We start from the raw sequence: 21,413 nt of genomic DNA, 5'->3' as shown, positions 1-21,413 counted from the left end.
AAATGCGATATTTTTATATTTTTATATATTCTATATGTTTTATTTATGTTTCTATATGTTGTAGACACCAAAGAAAACATCTGACCCGTTTTACTTTGACAGTTTCATTTGCAATCATCCATTAGTGAAGTAAATAGTCCATTTCATTTTGATTTTGAAGGGGGTGGTTTGGAATCCATTGCTGCTTCAATGTATGTAAGTGATTATAATCAAGCTATTAATCATGTTTCCTTCTAAATATCAAATGACTTGAATTAACTCTCTGGAGATTTTACTTTGTTATAGAAGTTACCAGTGTGATTACTGAAATGTTTTTTTCATGTATTCTTTAATGTCTGTATGTATTTGATATTTGAATGCAGTAACAGTGCTTGCTTATTTAGCCATCCAGAAATGAAATATGAGCTTGTTTTGTGTTTGTGAAAGGTCTTCGACGTGTTAAAACATATAGGGGTCGTTGAAGCCAATAGTTTAAGGGACCATTTCTTTGTTAAAGCCTTACTTTCCAGTTAGACTAAACTAAAGTATAGCTCTCCTTGAGAGAAAGAACACATTATCTTGATGTTTTGAGAATACTCTTCTGTTTATAGTTAGAGCCTGGCCAAATCCAACCTTGGAAAAGCTGTGTGTCGGTGTGTGTGTGTGTGTGTTAGTCTTCTTGGTTACAGGTTAAGGAACCACTGGCATTATTGGAGATTGACTGAGTTGTTCTGGACATGCTGGCACTCAGCAATCCAAAATCAGAAACTGCAGTCAGAAACTGCAACCTGAAGCAAGGACGTAGCTTAGACCTCGGTGTTGGTTACAACTGCTGTGATCTTTGTAACTGTAAGCAGGGCGGCCTACAGACTGTGTGAGTCTTGAAGCTGACTTCTGCAGATGAAACTGCAAACTATCTTCAGTAAAACTTTTATTTAATTTATTATAATTCTGACTTCTTCATTCATCATATCAGGCTCTGGGTCTTTGACTGTAAAAAACCCTTATAATTTCATGTCGACTTTGATGCTTTGACGACATTTTATTAGACAGGAATGTTATTGCTGTTCAGCGCTAAAATGAAGAAGCAGAGATTATTTATCATTCAAACGCACTTCTGTTTAAAAGTTTAGCATCGGTAAGATTTTATGTTTTTTTGCAAGAAGTCTCTTATACTCACAAAGGCTGCATTTATTTAAAGCTAAATTTTTAGTGTCACATGATCTTTCTGAAATCATTCTAATAAGCTGATTTGGGGCTCAAGAAACAATTTTGATTATTATAAAAGTTGATTTTTAAGCTTTTTTTCATATTCTTTAATGAATAGAAATGTAAAAATAACTGCATTTATTTAAAATAGAAATCTTTTTTAAAATTATAAAAGTCTTTACTGTCACTTTTGATCAATTTAATACATTCTTGCTAAGTAAAGTATTCATTTGTTAAAAAAAAAAATGGTACTGATCCCAGTTTTGAACATTTCAATTTAGGAACAAGAGTACTCTGGTTTACCTTGCAATTTATGGCCAAGAACTGCCCACTTAGTCAGAACAAGACCGTAGATTAATAGATTAATGCTGCCTTCACATGCTATTTCCTACTTCCCACTTCGTCCAAACTTGTCGCATTCAAGTGCTTTGTTGTCGTAAAGAACAGGAATCATTGAGGACACCATGTTTATTCTTGCCCATTTATTCTGTAAAGCTTATTAAAGCCAAAATAATATTTAGCATCCCATTCTTTGACAATCATATAAACATTCACCATTCTATAGTCAGCTTGCAGACAATTCTGGAATTTCAGTCAAATACAGGCTATTGTCAATATGTATAAAACATACAATACGCTTCAAATGGTTATTCATATATGTAAATATGCACTTTAACATCAAGACAAGGCAATATAGCTGTTGTGGAAAAAACGAATAAACAATAGCAGTGACAGCAATCGTTCTCCCTCCGCCATATTTAGAGTTTATGGCAAGCCCAACTCGGAAACTTGGGTATCAAAATGATCCCTGAGCTTCCCAGTGGTAAATATGACTTGAGATGGTGTTCATGTCCAGTTTTTAACAAGGAAACTAGTATTTACAATAATTCCGATAGCACTTGAAGGCAGCATAAAGCACAATAATAGATTTCATTAGAATCAGATTTTTTTTTAATGCACTTAGCAATCATAAATCCTGTCCAATTAAACCTAAAAAAGAAGAAAAAAAGTACTGATTATTTCAGACAAACAAAACAAATTTTCCTCAAGTTCTTCCTGTGACCCCCTTTTTTTTTTTTACTTTTTTCTATGCTTTGCTTATGTTAGCCCAGCTTTTTATTATTTATTTTATTTAATTTATTCAATATTTTTCATTCTTGTTGCTTTGTTTGTTTGTTCCCTGCTTTGTACATTATGTTAAAAACTTACAATAGAGTATTTAAAAAACAAAACAAATATTAAGGTTAACCTTATAAGCTCAAGGTTAAGAATATCTAGATACCTAGAAGTGTTTTTGTCAAAGATATGAAAGCTATAAACTATGAGAACTTTGTCAAATCTAGTAATTAGTTCTTCCTCAAAGTGTTCATAACTTTTAATCACATTTGTGCAAACAATTTGTATACAATCAGAGAACGTGGACGGTCTACTCTTGTGTTACCAGCCTAAATGATAGGCTCCCATCATCAAGTATACACAAATAAGGGAGCAAAAGCCCAAATTTGATATTTAAAACAAATTTGATATATTAAAAGTTTCCATTTATAACTTAGATACAGGCTAACACTAGGACAAATGACAAAAAAAGAGTACATTGGTTGATTTTGGTCATTAAAAGTCAACCTTAGAGAGGTTAAACACTCTTTATAGTGGTTTAATGGAGTAAACATATCCTCCAACAGCTGTTTAGCTGTTAATCATAGTATTTCTATTTCCCTGCTAGTTTAAGCAGAATGAAGAAAGACATAGAAGTTCTTGAACTCTTCAAAGAAGTGCAGCTCATCAGAGAAGCTGCTGGAGAAGCCCAGATCTTTGCATGAGGTCTTGACTGTGTGGACCACACAGAGAGGGATTGTCTCAAAAAGCAGTTCAGCCATCGGCGTCATCATGAGCTTCTTCTGCTCCAAGACCAGGCTCTGTATCCGGGCTTTATCAACGGGTTCAGGCGAGGCGCTGTAGGAGACTACAACGTTTAGCTTGTCATCTGACACCGGCACCTGAAAGCGACTCTTTCCCGTCAATCCCTGGAAGTCTTTCTTGTTGGTGAAGAAGCCTGTAGGGGAGTTAAAGATGCGGACTGACCAGCACACCCAGTCATACTTCTTTTTCATGTACTCTACCAGCATGTCAGCCAGTTGCTGGTTGCTTTTGTCGCTTTGGTCTCTCACTATACGTTTGGCGTCCAGCTCAGCCTGTGACGGAAAGCTGTTGATGCAGTCTTCAATCACGACGTTCATTTTAGACTGGACCACATTCATCTTCTCGCTCCAATATTGAAGTAACTTCTCCTCGTCGTCGTCGCCTTTCAATGCCGCGTGTCCCAGTAAAGCGATCAAACCGACGCAGAACAATTTCTTGAGCGTAGCGCAGAAATCCTCCACCACCCTGCGGCTCTTCTGCTCATAATTCAGAGTGATTTCCAGAACAGACTCTCCTGAGAAGTTATCTCCGGTTACAGCATTATACAGAGTGTGCAAGTTTTTGTCGCCCCCCGTCCTGTTGAAGTGTTCCAGGAATGTTTTCTTTCTGACATCTCTGAATTTAGGTTTTGCATTCAGGACGTCCATGAATTTGCGGAATTGGTTGGTCAGATTCTCCTCCACGGAGAAGTAGGTGGCATCTATCCCACTCTTCTTGATCTCCTGGTTTATCTGCTGCACCTCTTCAGAAACAACTTCCAGACGCTCTCGCACCTTCTGGAACTGCTCCTTCATGTACTCGGCCTCTTTGCTTTCCACGTTATCCAGTGCCAGCTTCACAATCGGAGCTGCGATGGAGAACACAGGGAACAGATCTCCAGCAATGCTGGCCAACACTTCTGCGCCCTGCTCAAACACTTCCATCACGGTCTCGACAACATCCTTCTTCTGCGCAACAAGTTTCTGCAGCTGCTCGGCCATCTTTCAGTTTCAATAGCAAAATGTCTCTGTGTAAAATAAGATCAGAACATAATTAGAAATTTACCATTTAAAGGGGTCATGAATTGATTTATAAAATGTTCTTTGATCTTTTGAAATATAAGAGGTCATTCAACTACAAAACATAATGTAAGTTTCAGAACTCAAAACTCCCACATTAGTCTGAAAACAGCTTTTATTGAAACCAAGCTCAGAAAATCACTTTTCGGATTTTGTCCCATTATTACAACGAAAGAAGAAGATCAACGCCTACTTCTACATCATTGCCTCTTTAGCCCCACCCACTGATTCACGCATGTCATGTATTAGTAAATATGAGCGAGACGCAAACATGATTTACTCCAGCAAAAAAACGATAGAGATGCCTCTGAGGATTACAAGACGTTTTGAAGTGCCAAGTTGTGTAAAAACAGTCTTTACATTGCCTTCATTGTGATCCTAAAATTAAGAAAGCGTTTATTTTTTAACAAAGTTAGATCATTTTGTTCGTTTAATTTTACTTTGGATCCGATTTTAAACACAGTTCGACGCAGGCTTTTCAGACAGACTAAATGAAAAAATGATTGAATAATGAATAAAAGATGATGCAGTGAAGACTACATTGGATCCAACAGTAATGTCGCAACACACAAGTGTGAGTCACAGTGTTCTTACCATGTGTCACTATTACGTTGTCTGATACAAAATGTTTGATATGTACTGAGTATTTATACAGTAGCGCCACAGTCAAACTGTGAATAGTTGTGATTTGCTGTTCTTTCCTTTGCTTCATTTATGTGGTTAATGCGTTGAATAATCGGATACGGAAGAAAGCACGTAGAGAACGCTGCTTTTGTTATTGTTTTGATCGAAGCCAATCGCTGTAATTCTGAATAAAAGCTTCAGTGAGCGAGATCATCTGTTTTGTCATCAGTCAGACATTATTACACGTTTCATTTAACTTAGCCTAAAGGTGCTGTCTCTAAAGCCCCTTTCATACAGAGATTCCGGAAAATACACGGATAAAGTGACCTGGGATTTGACCCTGGTTCCTTTGACTTTGGTTCATTCACACTGCCATTGATTTTCCGGAATCAGAGAGTGCGTTCACACACAACCCGTAAAAATCCCGTAAAGACACGTGACATCGATGTGACATGTAATGTCTCAGCAACGTCTATAGTTTGCTTATGAGCTGTGATTTCTGTCTCGAGAAACCACGCTTGTGCATTTTTATTATCTGATTCGATCATAAACTACCGCATTACGTAACATTTCACGCTGGCGAACGATCCTGGCTTCAGCGCCATCATTACGACACGGCATTGATTACGGCTTTTGTTCACACAGCGCGCGTTTCGGTACTGATCCCGGCAATGTTACTAGGTCCCCAACCCGGCATCGATCCCGGCATCAATCCCGGGTCGTGTTTGCGTTTACACAGAAGGTGTTCTGGCAATTTCCCGGAAATTTCACTGGGTTCAGCTCGCTGTGTGAAAGAGGCTTAAGAATGACACTTAGTGTTCGAAATCGGTACTGCAGTCCAATTTCAAAATATAAGAGATCGTTGTTTCCCCCGCCCCCTCTTCCTCAGACTCGACGCTCACGTGGGTTGCCAGTTTGAGGACACGCAACAGGAACGAGTGCAATTGACGACGAAAACCGAGGAGACTTACAGACTGCAAGTTAACGAGTTGACTTATCCGCGTTTATAGAGATTTTTAGATGGATATCGAGGCTTTTTAGGTTGTATGGAATCTGCAATATCTGGCCCAGTTTGTTTGATTGTTTCCAAAGCTGCAATACGTTGTGTTTCCTGCCAACTGGCAACCCGGTGTGCTGAAATGCTATTGGGTGAACTGGCAGTGGGCGAGATCACACAGACCAAAACAAAAACCCACTGACAACACTGAACATGTAAAATAACTGGCAGTAGAAGTTTTTTTCAGAGAAACGAGTATGTTAATTTAACATGTTTCCTAAATATCTGCAAAAATATTATAGTATTTTTATGCTTTAGTAGAGTAAAAAAGTCACATAATTTACCTTTAAAACATGATGATACTGCAAATGACAATGTTTACGTTTTTCACTTTATCGAAAGAATGAACTATGATTATAAGAACGACAGTGTGACAAACGATGGTACATTCATTCATAATTCTGTTTACATGAAACACTTTGTCTTTTGTCAACTTTAACTGTGGTAATTTCAAGTACTTCAACTTTATTTTGCCTCAACCAAGATCTTATACGCATACATATTTGTCAAATGTTTAAAGTATGTAACGAGATATTTTTCAACATTGAAGTTTTCAAAACATTTCCACACGTGTAATGGCGGGGATGTTGAAAATGATTTTAATAATCCAAACTGTTACCAATCATAGCAGTGGGTTTTTACTTCCAAGCCTTGAATGCCCATCAAAACGGTGTTCGAAAGAGACGGTCAAAAACAGGATATGAAATAGCTTCTCATTTAAAAGACTAAGCTTGGACATTTGTGCACCTGCTATCCAGTTTGCACGTTTTTATACATGCAAACCTTTAATAATAATGGTCTTGTCTCCTGAGACTGGTATACAGAAAGAAACTTACATGTGTCAGTCTTCGTTTCTTCTGAATCTTTAAACGGTCAGTGTGAATCAGGGTGGGCTTGCTAAAAAAAGATAAAGGAAATGAGAAATGTTTTAAACAAACCATAAAAGCAACACAATCCTCGACAACACACACCAGGTGTATGTACACATGCTAAAAGAGGCTCTCTCGTTCTGACAACCACACCTTCACTTACATAAAAGACATGGGCAAGATGCATTCACTCAATTCAAACATGCAATAAACGAACTGGAAAATAATGTAAGAACACTTAGTCACACAGTATGCAATATGCAACAATAGAGAAAACAACCATTTCAATTGGAAACAGTTCAAATGGATTTCCCCTTTTCCATAATAATGATGCAACACTCTTTAAGTAGCTTGTTAGGTCATTATAACTTCCTAAAAGTCCAACATTTGGACATACTTGACTGACTTAATGTCTTGTGATCTAAAGCTTTGTGCTTTATATGAGTTGTCTTATAAAACAAAAGAAATGTTGTTGTTTAATCTTTTTAATGTCTTTTTCAGCATTATTTTAAAATGTGGAAAAATTAACTGAGTGAGTGTGTGCAACCTTTTGACTGGTTGTGTAAAATTAAATAAACAGAATGCTGATACACTATTCTCTTACATAAAGTTGCCTGAATAAATGTATATGGATATGGACAATTTATGGATATACCATAAAATGGTACGTTAATTAGGGCTGTGTATCACCAAGAATCAGGCGATGCGATTTGTATCACGATACAGGGGTTATGATACAATACAGTGCGGTATATTGTAAGAAAGGTGATATATTGCGACATTTCTTGTATTTGTTTTTTTGCATAAAACCTGAGTAAACATTTTATTTGCATTTATATCACTAATCACTATTGTTGTGCAATCTATGTAAAGGGAAAATAGCAAAGGGCTTGGAAGATTCTTTAGGTTATTTCCAACAAAACAACTGATGATTTTCCATTAACATTTCTGCTAGTACCAACACAGGTGTGGGAATAATTAGCAGGGTAGTTCAACTAGCTGAGCAAGAACCTTTTTCCAAAGCACCTCAGCAGTAACCATGGAAACAAGACAAGAAAAACACCATGTCAGCTTCTCTCCAGACACACACATTATGCTCTTTTTAACTGGGCAGTAGCTACAAAATTCCAGTGCTACAAAATATCACTAATTCAAGAAATTATGTTACTTACAAACCAAAATAGACTTGTATGCATATTTAAAATGTAATTTAAAATGGTAAAGATATGTTGGCATGCCATGGATCATACAAAATGAATGACTAATTTAATACAATAAGTGGGGTCATTAGATTTTATCCTCACCTGAACTCTTAACACACATATGAAAAGTCCTGTGGGTTACAAATCAAAATAGCACCATTCCAGTAATCCGTTTTTTTTTTGTTTTTCATGGTTTTAACTATAGTTAGTGTAGTTGAAAATATGTTACAAGAACATTTGCATACCTATAAGACATCTGATACAACTAATCTGTAAACAATTATATGATCATTAAGTTATGACAACAAAGGTTTTATATTGCTTTAACTCATCAAAATAAATTAAGCAATTTTTAAGCAACTTTTTTAAAATAAGTTATACAAGACCCAACTCATTTTTTAAGTCAGTTAAATGTAATTTAAGTTCAAATGACTTAAATATCCAAGTTGATTGACAGCAACATAGTGTTGGCAGAGATCTGGCCCACATGTGGGCCGTGTGGAATCCACGTGTACCAGATGTGGGCCGGCCGGATCTGGGCCAACACTATGTTGCTGTCTGGTTAAATAGGGCACTATTTGAGGGGACAGCCATTTGTAGTGGTGTCCGAAACCATAGTGGACGTTATTGAGTCAACTCATTCCATCCCACAATGCAATAACGAGGGTGCAACCGATGTACGCTCAACAGCTAGAGAATACCCATAATGCAATGTGAGAGTCGTGCGCTGAATGAATTCTCGCAGCTTGTCAGGAGATGGCACCTACAGCTGAATCAAATCATCCATCCATTTTCAAAACTGCGCTGGTCTAGCGTATTATCATACAGGTATAAATTCCTTTTTAATTTGTTATTACATTGTTTAATTAAAGTTTATATGCTAGTTTCCATGGCAGAGTTTAAGATAAATCTTTTGATTAGGGATCAGCCAGTTTGGTGTTTCAAATGATTATTATTAAACAGCAAGCACATACTGCAAAATCGAAAGCCCTTGGCGCACTCAGTGTCCGAATTCACTCACTCGTTTCCATCAACTCCTTCAAGTGGACTAACTTATACAGGTACTTCTCAAAAAATTAGCATATTGTGATAAAGTTCATTATTTTCCATAATGTAATGATAAAAATTAAACTTTCATATATTTTAGATTCATTGCACACCAACTGAAATATTTCAGGTCTTTTATTGTTTTAATACTGATAATTTTGGCATACAGCTCATGAAAACCCAAAATTCCTATCTCAAAAAATTAGCATATCATGAAAAGGGTCTCTAAACGAGCTATTAACCTAATCATCTGAATCAACTAATTAACTCTAAACACCTGCAAAAGATTCCTGAGGCTTTTAAAAACTCCCAGTCTGTTTCATTACTCAAAACCGCAATCATGGGTAAGACTGCCGACCTGACTGCTGTCCAGAAGGCCATCATTGACACCCTCAAGCAAGAGGGTAAGACACAGAAAGAAATTTCACAACGAGAAGAGGTGACCGGACCCTGAGGAAGATTGTGGAGAAGGACCGATTCCAGACCTTGGGGGACCTGCGGAAGCAGTGGACTGAGTCTGGAGTAGAAACATCCAGAGCCACCGTGCACAGGCGTGTGCAGGAAATGGGCTACAGGTGCCGCATTCCCCAGGTCAAGCCACTTTTGAACCAGAAACAGCGGCAGAAGCGCCTGACCTGGGCTACAGAGAAGCAGCACTGGACTGTTGCTCAGTGGTCCAAAGTATTTTTTTCGGATGAAAGCAAATTTGGCATGTCATTCGGAAATCAAGTTGCCAGAGTCTGGAGGAAGACTGGGGAGAAGGAATTGCCAAAATGCCTGAAGTCCAGTGTCAAGTACCCACAGTCAGTGATGGTCTGGGGTGCCATGTCAGCTGCTGGTGTTGGTCCACTGTGTTTTATCAAGGGCAGGGTCAATGCAGCTAGCTATCAGGAGATTTTGGAGCACTTCATGCTTCCATCTGCTGAAAAGCTTTATGGAGATGAAGATTTCATTTTTCAGCACGACCTGGCACCTGCTCACAGTGCCAAAACCACTGGTAAATGGTTTACTGACCATGGTATGACTGTGCTCAATTGGCCTGCCAACTCTCCTGACCTGAACCCCATAGAGAATCTGTGGGATATTGTGAAGAGAAAGTTGAGAGACGCAAGACCCAACACTCTGGATGAGCTTAAGGCCGCTATCGAAGCATCCTGGGCCTCCATAACACCTCAGCAGTGCCACAGGCTGATTGCCTCCATGCCACGCCGCATTGAAGCAGTCATTTCTGCAAAAGGATTCCCGACCAAGTATTGAGTGCATAACTGAACATAATTATTTGAAGGTTGACTTTTTTTGTATTAAAAACACTTATTTTATTGGTCGGATGAAATATGCTAATTTTTTGAGATAGGAATTTTGGGTTTTCATGAGCTGTATGCCAAAATCATCAGTATTAAAACAATAAAAGACCTGAAATATTTCAGTTGGTGTGCAATGAATCTAAAATATATGAAAGATTAATTTTTATCATTACATTATGGAAAATAATGAACTTTATCACAATATGCTAATTTTTTTAAAAGGACCTGTATTAGTGGAGTAATGTAGGGAATAGTGAATGAGGGTATAGGGGGAATATCGAACACAGCAATGGTCTCAGGCCTACATTGAATACTTGATTCTGATTGGCCAATCATGGCGGCCCGTCAGATATTGTTTTCATAATAACCATTGTTCAGGGTATCTATCTGACTGCTCGTCTATTAAACTTCTGATTGTGTTGTCGTGGTCTTTACAAATAATTTGATTCTAATAATAATATTTGTATATTTATTTGTATGTTTGTTTGTTAAGCAGTCGTGGTAACTTATTCCTATAATACGTGGGACAGTGTAACATTGCTAAACTCACAATGACAGTTGGTAATTTTCGCAAAATAAACAGCATTATGAAGATACGATACGAGACCCCTGTCGCGCTTTATTTTGCGATAACGAGGGACTGACTCAAAGTTGTCTCGTACCTGCACTGACCAAGCTTGACAGAAAGGTAAATCTGTTCTCGTTTTCCTCCCCTCAGAATACAGATGTATTATTTGATAACCACATTTCTACCGGCACATATGCAGAGATGTTCCCTTTAGATAAAATGTAGTTTAAATAGCAGGCTGGCAAAGTACAATGATTGTTGACAAGAAACACTTCCTGGTTTAACGTTAGACTGCAGCCCATCGATCACTGTCAAACAAACCCTCTGAGTTCTTCAGAACGAAAACAAACGAGTTTAAATTATAGAGAAGATAATTTTTTGCCTGAATAATCGATCGGATATGCAACTCGCTCGTGTTTAAAACATACAGATGTCGCGAGCTGGTGAAAATGTCAGTCAGGCGGACAGCAGACTGCGAGAAACGCCCTACAAACTTTTCATGAGCAAAAACTGAAACCACGACGCACAGAGACCAACGAAACCGTCGTTGAATTGAAATTACGTCTTGACTAGAGAACAAATTAGATCTGTTATGAACCAAACTCACCTTCTACCTTCCAATCGATCACAAAAGGGAAAGAATAGAATAAAATAAAGCAAAAGTTCACGCTGATCAGTCTCACTCGACGACTGATCATGTGCTGGTTCTTCTCTAAGGTCGTGGCACACCCTTCAACTGTTATACACTGAAGGAATTTCAAGTATTGTTCTTTACCCCTTACAAAATTGACCATTTTATCATAGTTTCCAGCAAAATTCCAGTGTATGTTTTTTGTTTATGGTGTAAGAGAAATATTTAATTATTGTCTTTAACCCCCTACAAAATGTGCCTACCATAGTTTACACCAAAATACCATAGTACAATTTTTGTTAAGTTGTAAGAGAATGAAGTATTGTCCTTTATTGTTCTTAGAATTTACCACAGTATCTCACAAAAAAATCCATAGTTCAGTTTTTGTTATTATTGTAAGAAGAATTTAAGTTTTGTCCTTTCATTTTTGCAATCGTACTGCTATAATTCCCATGACAAGTTCATAGTAAGGTTTTTTTTAAGGAAAATTATTTAAAATATTCAGTCTCTTGTATAAGTCTCCTATGCATTACCTGTAAAATAAGAAACTTATTCAGCTAAATATTTTATTTTTGCAAGCGAAAACAAGGCTGTGACATTGAAATACAGTAGGCTGTTTAATTAAAAGTAGGCTAGAATAAGGTCCATAACTTTAATAAAAAAAACTGGTGATACTTTGAAACAAATTTCTAGATCATAGTTGTTTTATTTGCGATTACATAATATCATAAACATGAAATGGACATGATTCTTGTTTACAGAGAATAGCTATATAACTAGATTACTTAGTATAATTTTTCATTTGGAAATAACATTTATCCAGAAAAGACTACAATCTACACTTTAAATGAAAAGATTTTTGATTGTAAACACCACAACTAACAACAAACCCCCACAATATGTCTATCGTTGAAGTTTTCGCCACTCAACTGGTCTTTTAAAAGCATTCCGAACTACAAAATAAAACAATTTACATCTGAAATGAATGCATTTATGTTTGGTCACAGACATATCTTTATATTCCTTTTTTGCCTTGACATGCGAAAATAAAGTGAAGAACCAGCAATAATATACTTTCTCGTTGTATGTCCACAACAACAATTCGGTCATCAGTTTGCTTTACATAATACCTAATACCTAATTTGATACAATTTTTAAAATCAGAAATATAGAGAAGACTGATTGCCGTTTCACACATCTATTCAGAATGAATGCACAGGTATGCCCTTTTGTGCCTCGCAAAGTAGAAACATTCTGGCTGGAAGTTGTTTTTCTCTTCTACTTTCTTATAGCAGCTAATGGCATGGACCAAAGTGTCGGGAAGAGTCTTCCACAGCTCTTGAGCCACAGACTGCATGTTTCCCTTCAGCTTCTGTGCCTCTATCTGATCCAGCATCTGGCCCTTGTTGAGGGGTTTCGGGTCTGCACTAAAAGACACCACGATTCTGATGCTGTTTGGGGTCAGAAGATCAAAGAAGTTTCCACCTCCACCGCTTCCATGGTACTTTTTGCCAGCGAGCCAATTCCAGAAGAATATGCCACTGTGATTGAACACCCGAACTGACCAAGAAACCCAGTAGTATTTCTTCTTAAGGAGATCCAGTATTAATCCTGCAAACTCTGGGTCAACCCTGGCTTGTCGCTCCAAAAGTTGATGCTCCACATCCGTCTTGGCCTGCAAGGGGAAATTCTCAATGCAGTCATCCACCGCCGCTTTCATGCGTGTCTCTACGTCTTCCATGCGATCCTGCCATTTCTTCACTATGTCCTCGCCTACCATTCCCTCTGTCAGGGCGGCGTGACCCATGACTGCTATAATTCCCATGACAAATATCTTCTTTAGCCTAGCACAGAAATCCTCCACTGGCTTTCTGCTCCTTTGCTCTGTGGTCACCACCGTGTCCAGTATGGCATCTCCGGAGATATTCTTTCCAGTTACAGCATTGTACAAGGCATCAATGTTCAGATCGGTATCTGTGTTCTCATACTGGCTGATGAAATTCTCTTTCTCCTTCTCCTTAAACTTGGGCTCAGCATTGACAAAGTCTTGAAACGTCTCATACTGACTGATAATATTCGCCTCAAAGTCAAAGTTCTGCTTGTTCATGGATGTCCGCAGCATCTCCAAAGAGATTTGGTTGTTTTCATCTTGAATATTATTGAGTTTCTGGTTAATCTTTTCAAACTGCTCAGCAAGGAACTTGGCCTCCTTCCCATCCGGGTTGCCGAGGATCTCGGCTGAGGCCAAAAACACGGCCTCCAGGATGGGGTGGAACTGTCCCACAGTGGCTGCTAAAACCTCGCAACCTTGCCCCATGATTTCCACTCCTTTCTCGATCTTGTCCTTGTTCTCCAAAACCCATTCTTCCACCCGATTCATCCTGGATCAAAGCAGAGAGGCCTTCTTATCCTTCTTACCCTTGTCTGTAACAGATCAAGGCATATATATCATAAAGTGGAAGCCACAATATAAAAATCAATACTGAAATCAATGCAGCTATTTCTAAGGGTCATATTTGTTTGCTCAGGATGAGACCTTAACAGTAACCTGAGATTAATTGGACAGCCAGACCACAGGGGCAGAAATACCAGAGTTTTGGACATTTATACATGTTTTCCATGGGCTCAAGCCATTAAAAAAAAAAAAAAAAAAAAAATTCTAGTCTTGTTCGGGCATGTCCTGTTCCACCTTCCACCCCGCCAGCTAAGTCTCCGCATATTATACAATAAAGGCAGATCATTGAGATCAGGTGTCTACTATTAGAATTAAAAGCAAATATGCTAAAGGTTTTTTGTGCTTCAAAGCACAGTTTATTATTATTATGAGCACACTGTTGATGTGAATAGGAGAGCCACTCTCTCTCCTCTTCTTTGGAGAATAATTCAGCATTTAAACCCCATATGTATAGCAAAGCAGATGTTTTCAGGAGGGGTTACTGGGTGGGAGAATATATTTGATGGCTTTAGCTATCATTTCAGGACATTTCTGGGCACTTTGATTACACAAGGGAGATGATCTCACACTCGTATCTAATTTCCCAAGACTCAATATACAGAAAAAAAGGCACACCCAGATCTGAGAAAATCTGAAACCAATACACTTGTCCTGCGGTGAAACCATGTTCTACAGCTGGCAACAAAATGACTCAGATTTTCTCAAATAAATAAGCACAAATAAATATACAAGACTAAACCTGACATGTGATATTTTAAAGATCAGAGACTTAATTTGGCTCCTGTTCAAAAATGTCTTAATGATGAAGTGGATTATGTGAACAATTATGAGAATTCAGTTGCTAATAATATTAAAGCATGTAGAACTAATATTTGGAATTTATGACTCAACAATTTATCCTTTAAAAGAGCATTCTGATCTCAATGGAATTAAGAGCAAAACAATACTTACTCAACAATACAATGATCCTGATTGTTTCAAGTCCTCCTTTGTAAGAATAATTAAGATGGCTTTGAAATTAAAACTCCAGGATGTGTCTGATTTCAGAAAGAAAACGACTTCATAAAAAGATTAAATGTAGGAAAATAGTTTAAAAGAAATACAGTCTAGCAATTTGTAGAAGAAGACCCTGTTTTTGGTAGTGAAAAAAGGAAAGGAACCAACCAACTGATTCTGAAAAAGACTCGTTTAAGTTCAAAGCCACGTCCCTTATTTCTATCCAAATGCTGCTTGGAGCTTCGTGGCAGTCAGTATATTGACTTAAGCACAACATCCAGTATTATTTGGCCATAAAATGGCAGGATTTTGTACTTAAGTCAATATTGACTATCATCCACATAACAATGATTCTCACAAAGTGTCATCTCCAACTGTTCCTGACAAATGATAAGTAAAAGCATAGATCACTGGCTAGCTATTTTTATTTGTGTATTTTTTTTAAATCCTTGGCTCTATGAAGTTTGAAGTTGTGCATATAAAATAACAAAAGATGAAAAAAGGGAAAAGGTAGGATAATGAATGGAAATTGACAAAGAGCAAAAAAAAAGGAGACTCACCGTTAGTCTGGTGAAATGTATAGATGTGTTCTCTAGTGTTCCAACAGAGTCCAACTGTGCCTAAAAGCAGCAGCTTCCCAGGGTCCACATATATATATAGACTCTGCCCTGCGGCACTCCCCCTTCAGATTAACTCCATCCCCTGCATGCATTCCTCTGAGCCCACTGAAGAGATGAGGGACAGGCACACAGACAGATTACATCCTGTAAACATTCCTTCTTTGAGAAAAATCAGCATGTAGTAGTTAGATAGTCCTAGAAATGCTTAGTAGAGCCTTTCCCTTATAACATGCTGCATACTCGGCTTTTCTACATGGGTTGCCATGGGTACAGGCACTCACAGTGGCCAGTGCACATACCCACACACACAGATATATTTATAGGCCTATATATATATATATATATATATATATATATATATATATAGTGATTATGATTAATCACATCTAACATAAGTTTGTTACTATAATGTGTATATATATATATATATATATATATATATATATATATAGGCCTATAAATATATATGTGTTTGTGTGTATGTGCACTGGCCACTGTGTGTGTGTGTGTGTGTGTGTGTGTGTGTGTGTGTGTGTGTGTGTGTGTGTGTGTGTGTGTGTGTGTGTGTGTGGATATATATATATAAAACTAACGCCACAATGTTGTTGCTATGTTGCTATATTTGTGCTGTCATAAATAAAAATCACAATGACATATACAGTATAAATATGTACTGTAGAATTTTGAGAATCATCCATAGTAATTTGCATACAATATCACACTCTGAATGGCCCAAACAGTAGTGGATAGCATGCATTAGAAAGCAAAATTATTATTATTTAAAAACAAATGCAAATAAATAAGTTGTAGTCTTCACATTGTCCTTCTTTTAGGAGACTTTGTGGAGCAACACTTGCCAATCTGAAATGAGTGTGAAAACAGCACTTGGGGGCACGATGCTTCTGGGTCATTTCCGTCACACTGCTTTACATGGCAGAGAAAGACTCTACTGTTTGCAGCATGGCAAGCGGACAAACCCAGTGGCTTTGTGCTGAAGCGGTCGCTGGGACACGCTGGCATGCAATGATTCGTCTGTAGAAGGACAATAAGAGCATGTTGTGGATTACAGCGGGTCTGGCATTAGCATTTCAAATCTTCATGTCACTGTTAGATCTCGCACTATGCAAATCAGTTGTGCTTATAAAGGATGACGTGCCCTCAGTTGCTCAGCAGTGGGTGTGATCGCTGATGCGCAAGCTTGATAAACAGTCAACAGGGCCCTGGAGTATTTTGTGGCATATTTAGTATCCATACTTTCCAAACAAATTACTAATGTGCATAGTTAGTTCCTAATAATTAATCTTCACTTCCCGTTTTATTTGGGATACGGAAATAAATAATGCCTCCAATTTTATGCAGGTTGTTGAGAAAAGATGGGCTTCTCTAAGCAATTGTCACCTAAATGTAAAAATGTTAAGGTTAGGGAACATGTAAAATGGTTTTCTTTGTTAATTAATTGGCCTCTTTGTCTAAAATGCATGAATCATCCATAGAAAATTAGGCAAAGACAATCTGAGGCAAATTCCATGTCTGGTAGTTTGTTAAGGTGTGACTTCCAAGTAGCCATTAGCTGTATTTGAAATCCCAGCCCATTTTTTGTTTTTTTTTGTTTTAGCATGAGTCATGAATTAGCCTAAAGTTAATAAATGGATTAAGCTTTTAATTTCGTCTGAACAACAACAAATCTGTCAACATAATGCTTGAAAGTTATGCAAGGTGTGCAAAAAAAAAGGCAGTATAGTGTATCCACTATAGTGTTTATCATGCTGATCTGTGATGTTTACTGAGTAGTAAAGTGCTTATGTATGTAGCCACAAGATGTCAATTTGGTTCATGTAGATTCCTTGTTTTCTAAATCTGTCTTGATTTTTTGTTTGTTTTATAAATCCATACTAGCAAACAATGACATTTTGTTAATAAACAAGTATTAGCATGCCTATTGGGGAAGTGTAAGATTAAATTGTTTGAACTATTTTTTTGTGGGAATTAGCTTTAGGCTATGTTGACTAACTGTTAAGTGGAAATTATTCACACAGGTTTGTCTTGACTGAATCTAAATGATCATTTAGGTTGGTCTTCCAAGAATGACGTAATCTTGTGGTTTGTATCAGATTGAAGTGTGTTCTTGTAACGTTGTGGCAAGGACGAAGCGGAGAGAGAATCCAAATGCAGCACTACTTTAATAAAACAAACAGGTAATCCAGGGAAAACGGCAGAACATGGAGCTCAGGACAGGAACAGCTACAAGGAGCATCCAACAACAACAATGACCGACAAACCACAACTGAAACACAGAGGTATAAATACACAAGCAGACAAGCTAAACAAGATAACAAGGGGGCGTGGTTAATCCGAGACACCTGGGGAAAACTAACCAACAAGAACACCTGTGGACAATAAGCAAACAAATAACAAAATGACAAGACACATGGCAGGATCACATGACAAACAGGGAATCACATGACAGCCAAGACAAAACCCACACCGTGACAGTTCTGGTGAAATATTTAATTGGAGCATGCTTCATTGTAAATGTGTCAATGATCAACGTCTTCTGTCATGTGAGGCAAACAAGATCAACCATACAAATGAGGAAATATCCAATGCAAATAAGCTGCTGTGTTGTGTTCATATTTTGCCACCTAAGTATTTTGGGTTTAATTCTTATTTTGTTGATCCTTTTCATTTTCTAACAAGCAGTGTCAGGGAACAGCTGTGTTCAGGTCGCAGGACATAAGCAGAGAGGTTTCAGTGAACTATGGAAAAATATATCATTGCGCTTAAGCCAAAGGATGAACACTGCTTTAATGACAGACCTGAATATCTCTGTTTCCTCTGGTCTGGACGAGCTTCAGAGGAAATGAAAGTAACTGCAGTAAAAAAATCACATGTAATGCCTCTTTATTCCACATAAAACATAAAAAAAATTATCTGGGCATATGAATATTTTAAATAGTTCATTTCAAAATCATTCTAAATGATCCATAGCTTTATATATTTTTACATAGGATATTGTTAAAAAAAATCAATACAACTTATTAGTTCTTTATAGTAGCCAGTTTGCCATTCTATATATGTATAACATTTTTGGTAACACTTTAGTTTAGGGTCCAATTCTCACTATTATTATTTATTAGCATGCATATTACTAGGATATTGGCTGTTTATTAGTACTAATAAAGCACATATTAATGCCTTATTCTGCATGATCATATTCTACATCCCTTAATCCTACCCAATACCTAAACTTAACAACTACCGTGCTTACTATTAATAAGCAGTAATTAGGAGTTTGAGGCAAAAGTCATAGTTAATAGTTTAATAGTGACAATTGGACCCTAAACTAAAGTCTGATCATATTTTTTATATATGTCTTGTAAAGTAAAGCAGGGTGTGGTAAATCAGACATCTTTTTAGTTCCCATCTTGAGTTTGTGTATCAGTGTTTTGTCTGGCTTCACGTGTGTCTATTGATTTCAGGCAGGTTTTCTTTTCCCTTTAAAAACCTCCACCTTATGCAAATGGGAAATGTGATTACAGCCCAGACAGTGATGAAAGGTGAATCTTTTCAAACTCCTCAGCAAGGAACTTGGCCTCCTTCCCATCCGGGTTGCCGAGGATCTCGGCTGAGGCCAAAAACACGGCCTCCAGGATGGGGTGGAACTGTCCCACAGTGGCTGCTAAAACCTCGCAACCTTGCCCCATGATTTCCACTCCTTTCTCGATCTTGTCCTTGTTCTCCAAAACCCATTCTTCCACCCGATTCCTCCTGGATCAAAGCAGAGAGGCCTTCTTATCCTTCTTACCCTTGTCTGTAACAGATCAAGGCATTTATATCATAAAGTGGAAGCCACAGTATAAAAATCAATACTGAAATCAATGCAGCTATTTCTAAGGGTCATATTTGTTTGCTCAGGATGAGACCCTTAACAGTAACCTGAGATGAATTGGACAGCCAGACCACAGGGGCAGAAATACCAGAGTGTTTGTACATTTATACATGTTTTCCATTGGCTCAAGCCATTAAAAAAAAAATTCTAGTCTTGTTCGGGCATGTCCTGTTCCACCTTCCACCCCGCCAGCTAAATCTCCGCATATTATACAACAATAAAGGCAGATCATTGAGATCAGGTGTCTACTATTAGAATTAAAAGCAAATATGCTAAAAGTTTTTTTTGTGCTTCAAAGCACAGTTTATTATTATTATGAGCACACTGTTGATGTGAATAGGAGAGCTGCTCTCTCTCCTCTTCTTTGGAGAATAATTCAGCATTTAAACCCCATATGTATAGCAAAGCAGATGTTTTCAGGAGGGGTTACTGGGTGGGAGAATATATTTGATGGCTTTAGCTAGCATTTCAGGACATTTCTGGACACTTTGATTACACAAGGGAGATGATCTCACACTTGTATCTAATTTCCCAAGACTCAATATACAGAAAAAAGGCACACCCAGATCTGAGAAAATCTGAAACCAATACACTTGTCCTGCGGTGAAACCATGTTCTACAGCTGGCAACAAAATGACTCAGATTTTCTAAAATAAATAAGCACAAATAAATATACAAGACTAAACCTGACATTTGATATTTCAAAGATCAGAGACTTAATTTGGCTCCTGTTCAATAATGTCTTAATGATGAAGTGTATTATGTGAGCAATTATGAGGATTCAGTTGCTAATAATATTAAAGCATGTAGAACTCATATTTGGAATTTATGACTCAAACATTTTTCCTTTAAAAGAGCATTCTGATCTCAATGGAATTAAGAGCAAAACAATACTTACTCAACAATACAATGATCCTGATTGTTTAAAGTCCTCCTTTGTAAGAATAATTAAGATGGCTTTGAAATTAAAACTTCAGGATGTGTCCGATTTCAGAAAGAAAATGACTTCATAAAAAAAATCAAATGTAGGAAAATAGTTTAAAAGAAATCCAGTCTAGAAATTTTGTACAAGAAGACCCTGTTTTTGATAGTTCCACTCTGTGAAAAAAAGGAAAGGAACCAACCAACTGATTCTGAAATAGAGGAACTGTTTAAGTTCAAAGCCACGTCCCTTATTTCTATCCAAATGCTGCTTGGAGCTTCGTGGCAGTCAGTATATTGACTTAAGCACAACATCCAGTATTATTTGGCCATTAAATGGCAGGATGTGGTACTTAAGTCAATATTGACTATCATCCACATAACAATGATTCTCACAAATTCATCTCCAACTGTTCCTGACAAATGATAATTAAAAGCATTGATCACTGGCTAGCTATTTTTATTTGTGTATTTTTTTAAAATCCTTGGCTCTGTGAAGTTTTTGAAGTTGTGCATATAAAATAACAAAAGATGAAAAAAGGGAAAGGGTAGGATAATGAATGGAAATTGACAAAGAGCAAAAAAAAAAAAAAGGAGACTCACCGTTAGTCTGGTGAAATGTATAGATGTGTTCTCTAGTGTTCCAACAGAGTCCAACTGTGCCTAAAAGCAGCAGCTTCCCAGGGTCCACATATATATATAGACTCTGCCCTGCGGCACTCCCCCTTCAGATTAACTCCATCCCCTGCATGCATTCCTCTGAGCCCACTGAAGAGATGAGGGACAGGCACACAGACAGATTACATCCTGTAAACATTCCTTCTTTGAGAAAAATCAGCATGTAGTAGTTAGATAGTCCTAAAAATGCTTAGTAGAGCCTTTCACTTATAACATGCTGCATACTCGGCTTTTCTACATGGGTTGCCATGGTGCAGGCACTCACAGTGGCCAGTGCACATACCCACACACACAGATATATTTATAGGCCTATATATATATATATATATATATATATATATATATATATATAGTGATTACGATTAATCACATCTAACATAAGTTTG

The 21,413-nt window shown here is 37.5% G+C and overlaps 2 protein-coding genes and 1 long non-coding RNA gene across 4 annotated transcripts; all 3 read right to left on the bottom strand.

The window, feature by feature from the left end:
- Positions 1 to 1,426: 1,426 nt before the first annotated feature.
- LOC143730955 (protein rapunzel-like) lies at positions 1,427 to 11,585 on the bottom strand. Its single transcript, XM_077221546.1, has 3 exons — positions 11,445 to 11,585; positions 6,684 to 6,744; positions 1,427 to 4,114 (listed from the first exon to the last, which is right to left on the bottom strand). The coding sequence occupies exon 3, from the start codon at positions 4,086 to 4,088 to the stop codon at positions 2,913 to 2,915; it is 1,176 nt and encodes a 391-aa protein (XP_077077661.1). The 5' UTR covers positions 4,089 to 4,114; positions 6,684 to 6,744; positions 11,445 to 11,585; the 3' UTR covers positions 1,427 to 2,912.
- A 569-nt stretch (positions 11,586 to 12,154) lies between these two features.
- On the bottom strand, positions 12,155 to 16,571 carry LOC143730954 (protein rapunzel-like). 2 transcript variants are annotated; one of them, XM_077221544.1, is made up of 3 exons: positions 16,397 to 16,571; positions 15,480 to 15,644; positions 12,155 to 13,892 (listed from the first exon to the last, which is right to left on the bottom strand). In XM_077221544.1, the coding sequence occupies exon 3, from the start codon at positions 13,846 to 13,848 to the stop codon at positions 12,667 to 12,669; it is 1,182 nt and encodes a 393-aa protein (XP_077077659.1). In that variant the 5' UTR covers positions 13,849 to 13,892; positions 15,480 to 15,644; positions 16,397 to 16,571; the 3' UTR covers positions 12,155 to 12,666. The 2 variants fall into 2 exon arrangements, with proteins under 2 accessions (XP_077077659.1, XP_077077660.1); XM_077221545.1 differs by lacking the exon at positions 16,397 to 16,571 and having other exon boundaries at positions 14,875 to 15,541.
- Positions 16,572 to 17,700: 1,129 nt separating this feature from the next.
- On the bottom strand, positions 17,701 to 21,076 carry LOC143730956 (uncharacterized). Its single transcript, XR_013200681.1, has 2 exons — positions 20,953 to 21,076; positions 17,701 to 19,350 (listed from the first exon to the last, which is right to left on the bottom strand). It is a non-coding gene; the product is annotated as an uncharacterized LOC143730956 (long non-coding RNA).
- Between the last annotated feature and the right edge of the window lie 337 nt (positions 21,077 to 21,413).

This window comes from Siphateles boraxobius, unplaced genomic scaffold (assembly GCF_051911475.1).
Source record: "Siphateles boraxobius isolate OS27281-9 unplaced genomic scaffold, OSU_SipBor_1 84, whole genome shotgun sequence".
NCBI lineage: Eukaryota > Metazoa > Chordata > Actinopteri > Cypriniformes > Leuciscidae > Siphateles > Siphateles boraxobius.
The sequence above is the reverse complement of the archived record's forward strand: the minus strand, read 5'-3'. Positions and strand labels throughout refer to the sequence as shown.

Excerpts from the sequence above, each read along its gene's own strand:
- LOC143730955 (XM_077221546.1), bottom strand. The coding sequence starts at position 4,088 with ATGGCCGAGCAGCTGCAGAAACTTGTTGCGCAGAAGAAGGATGTTGTC.
- LOC143730954 (XM_077221544.1), bottom strand. The coding sequence starts at position 13,848 with ATGAATCGGGTGGAAGAATGGGTTTTGGAGAACAAGGACAAGATCGAG.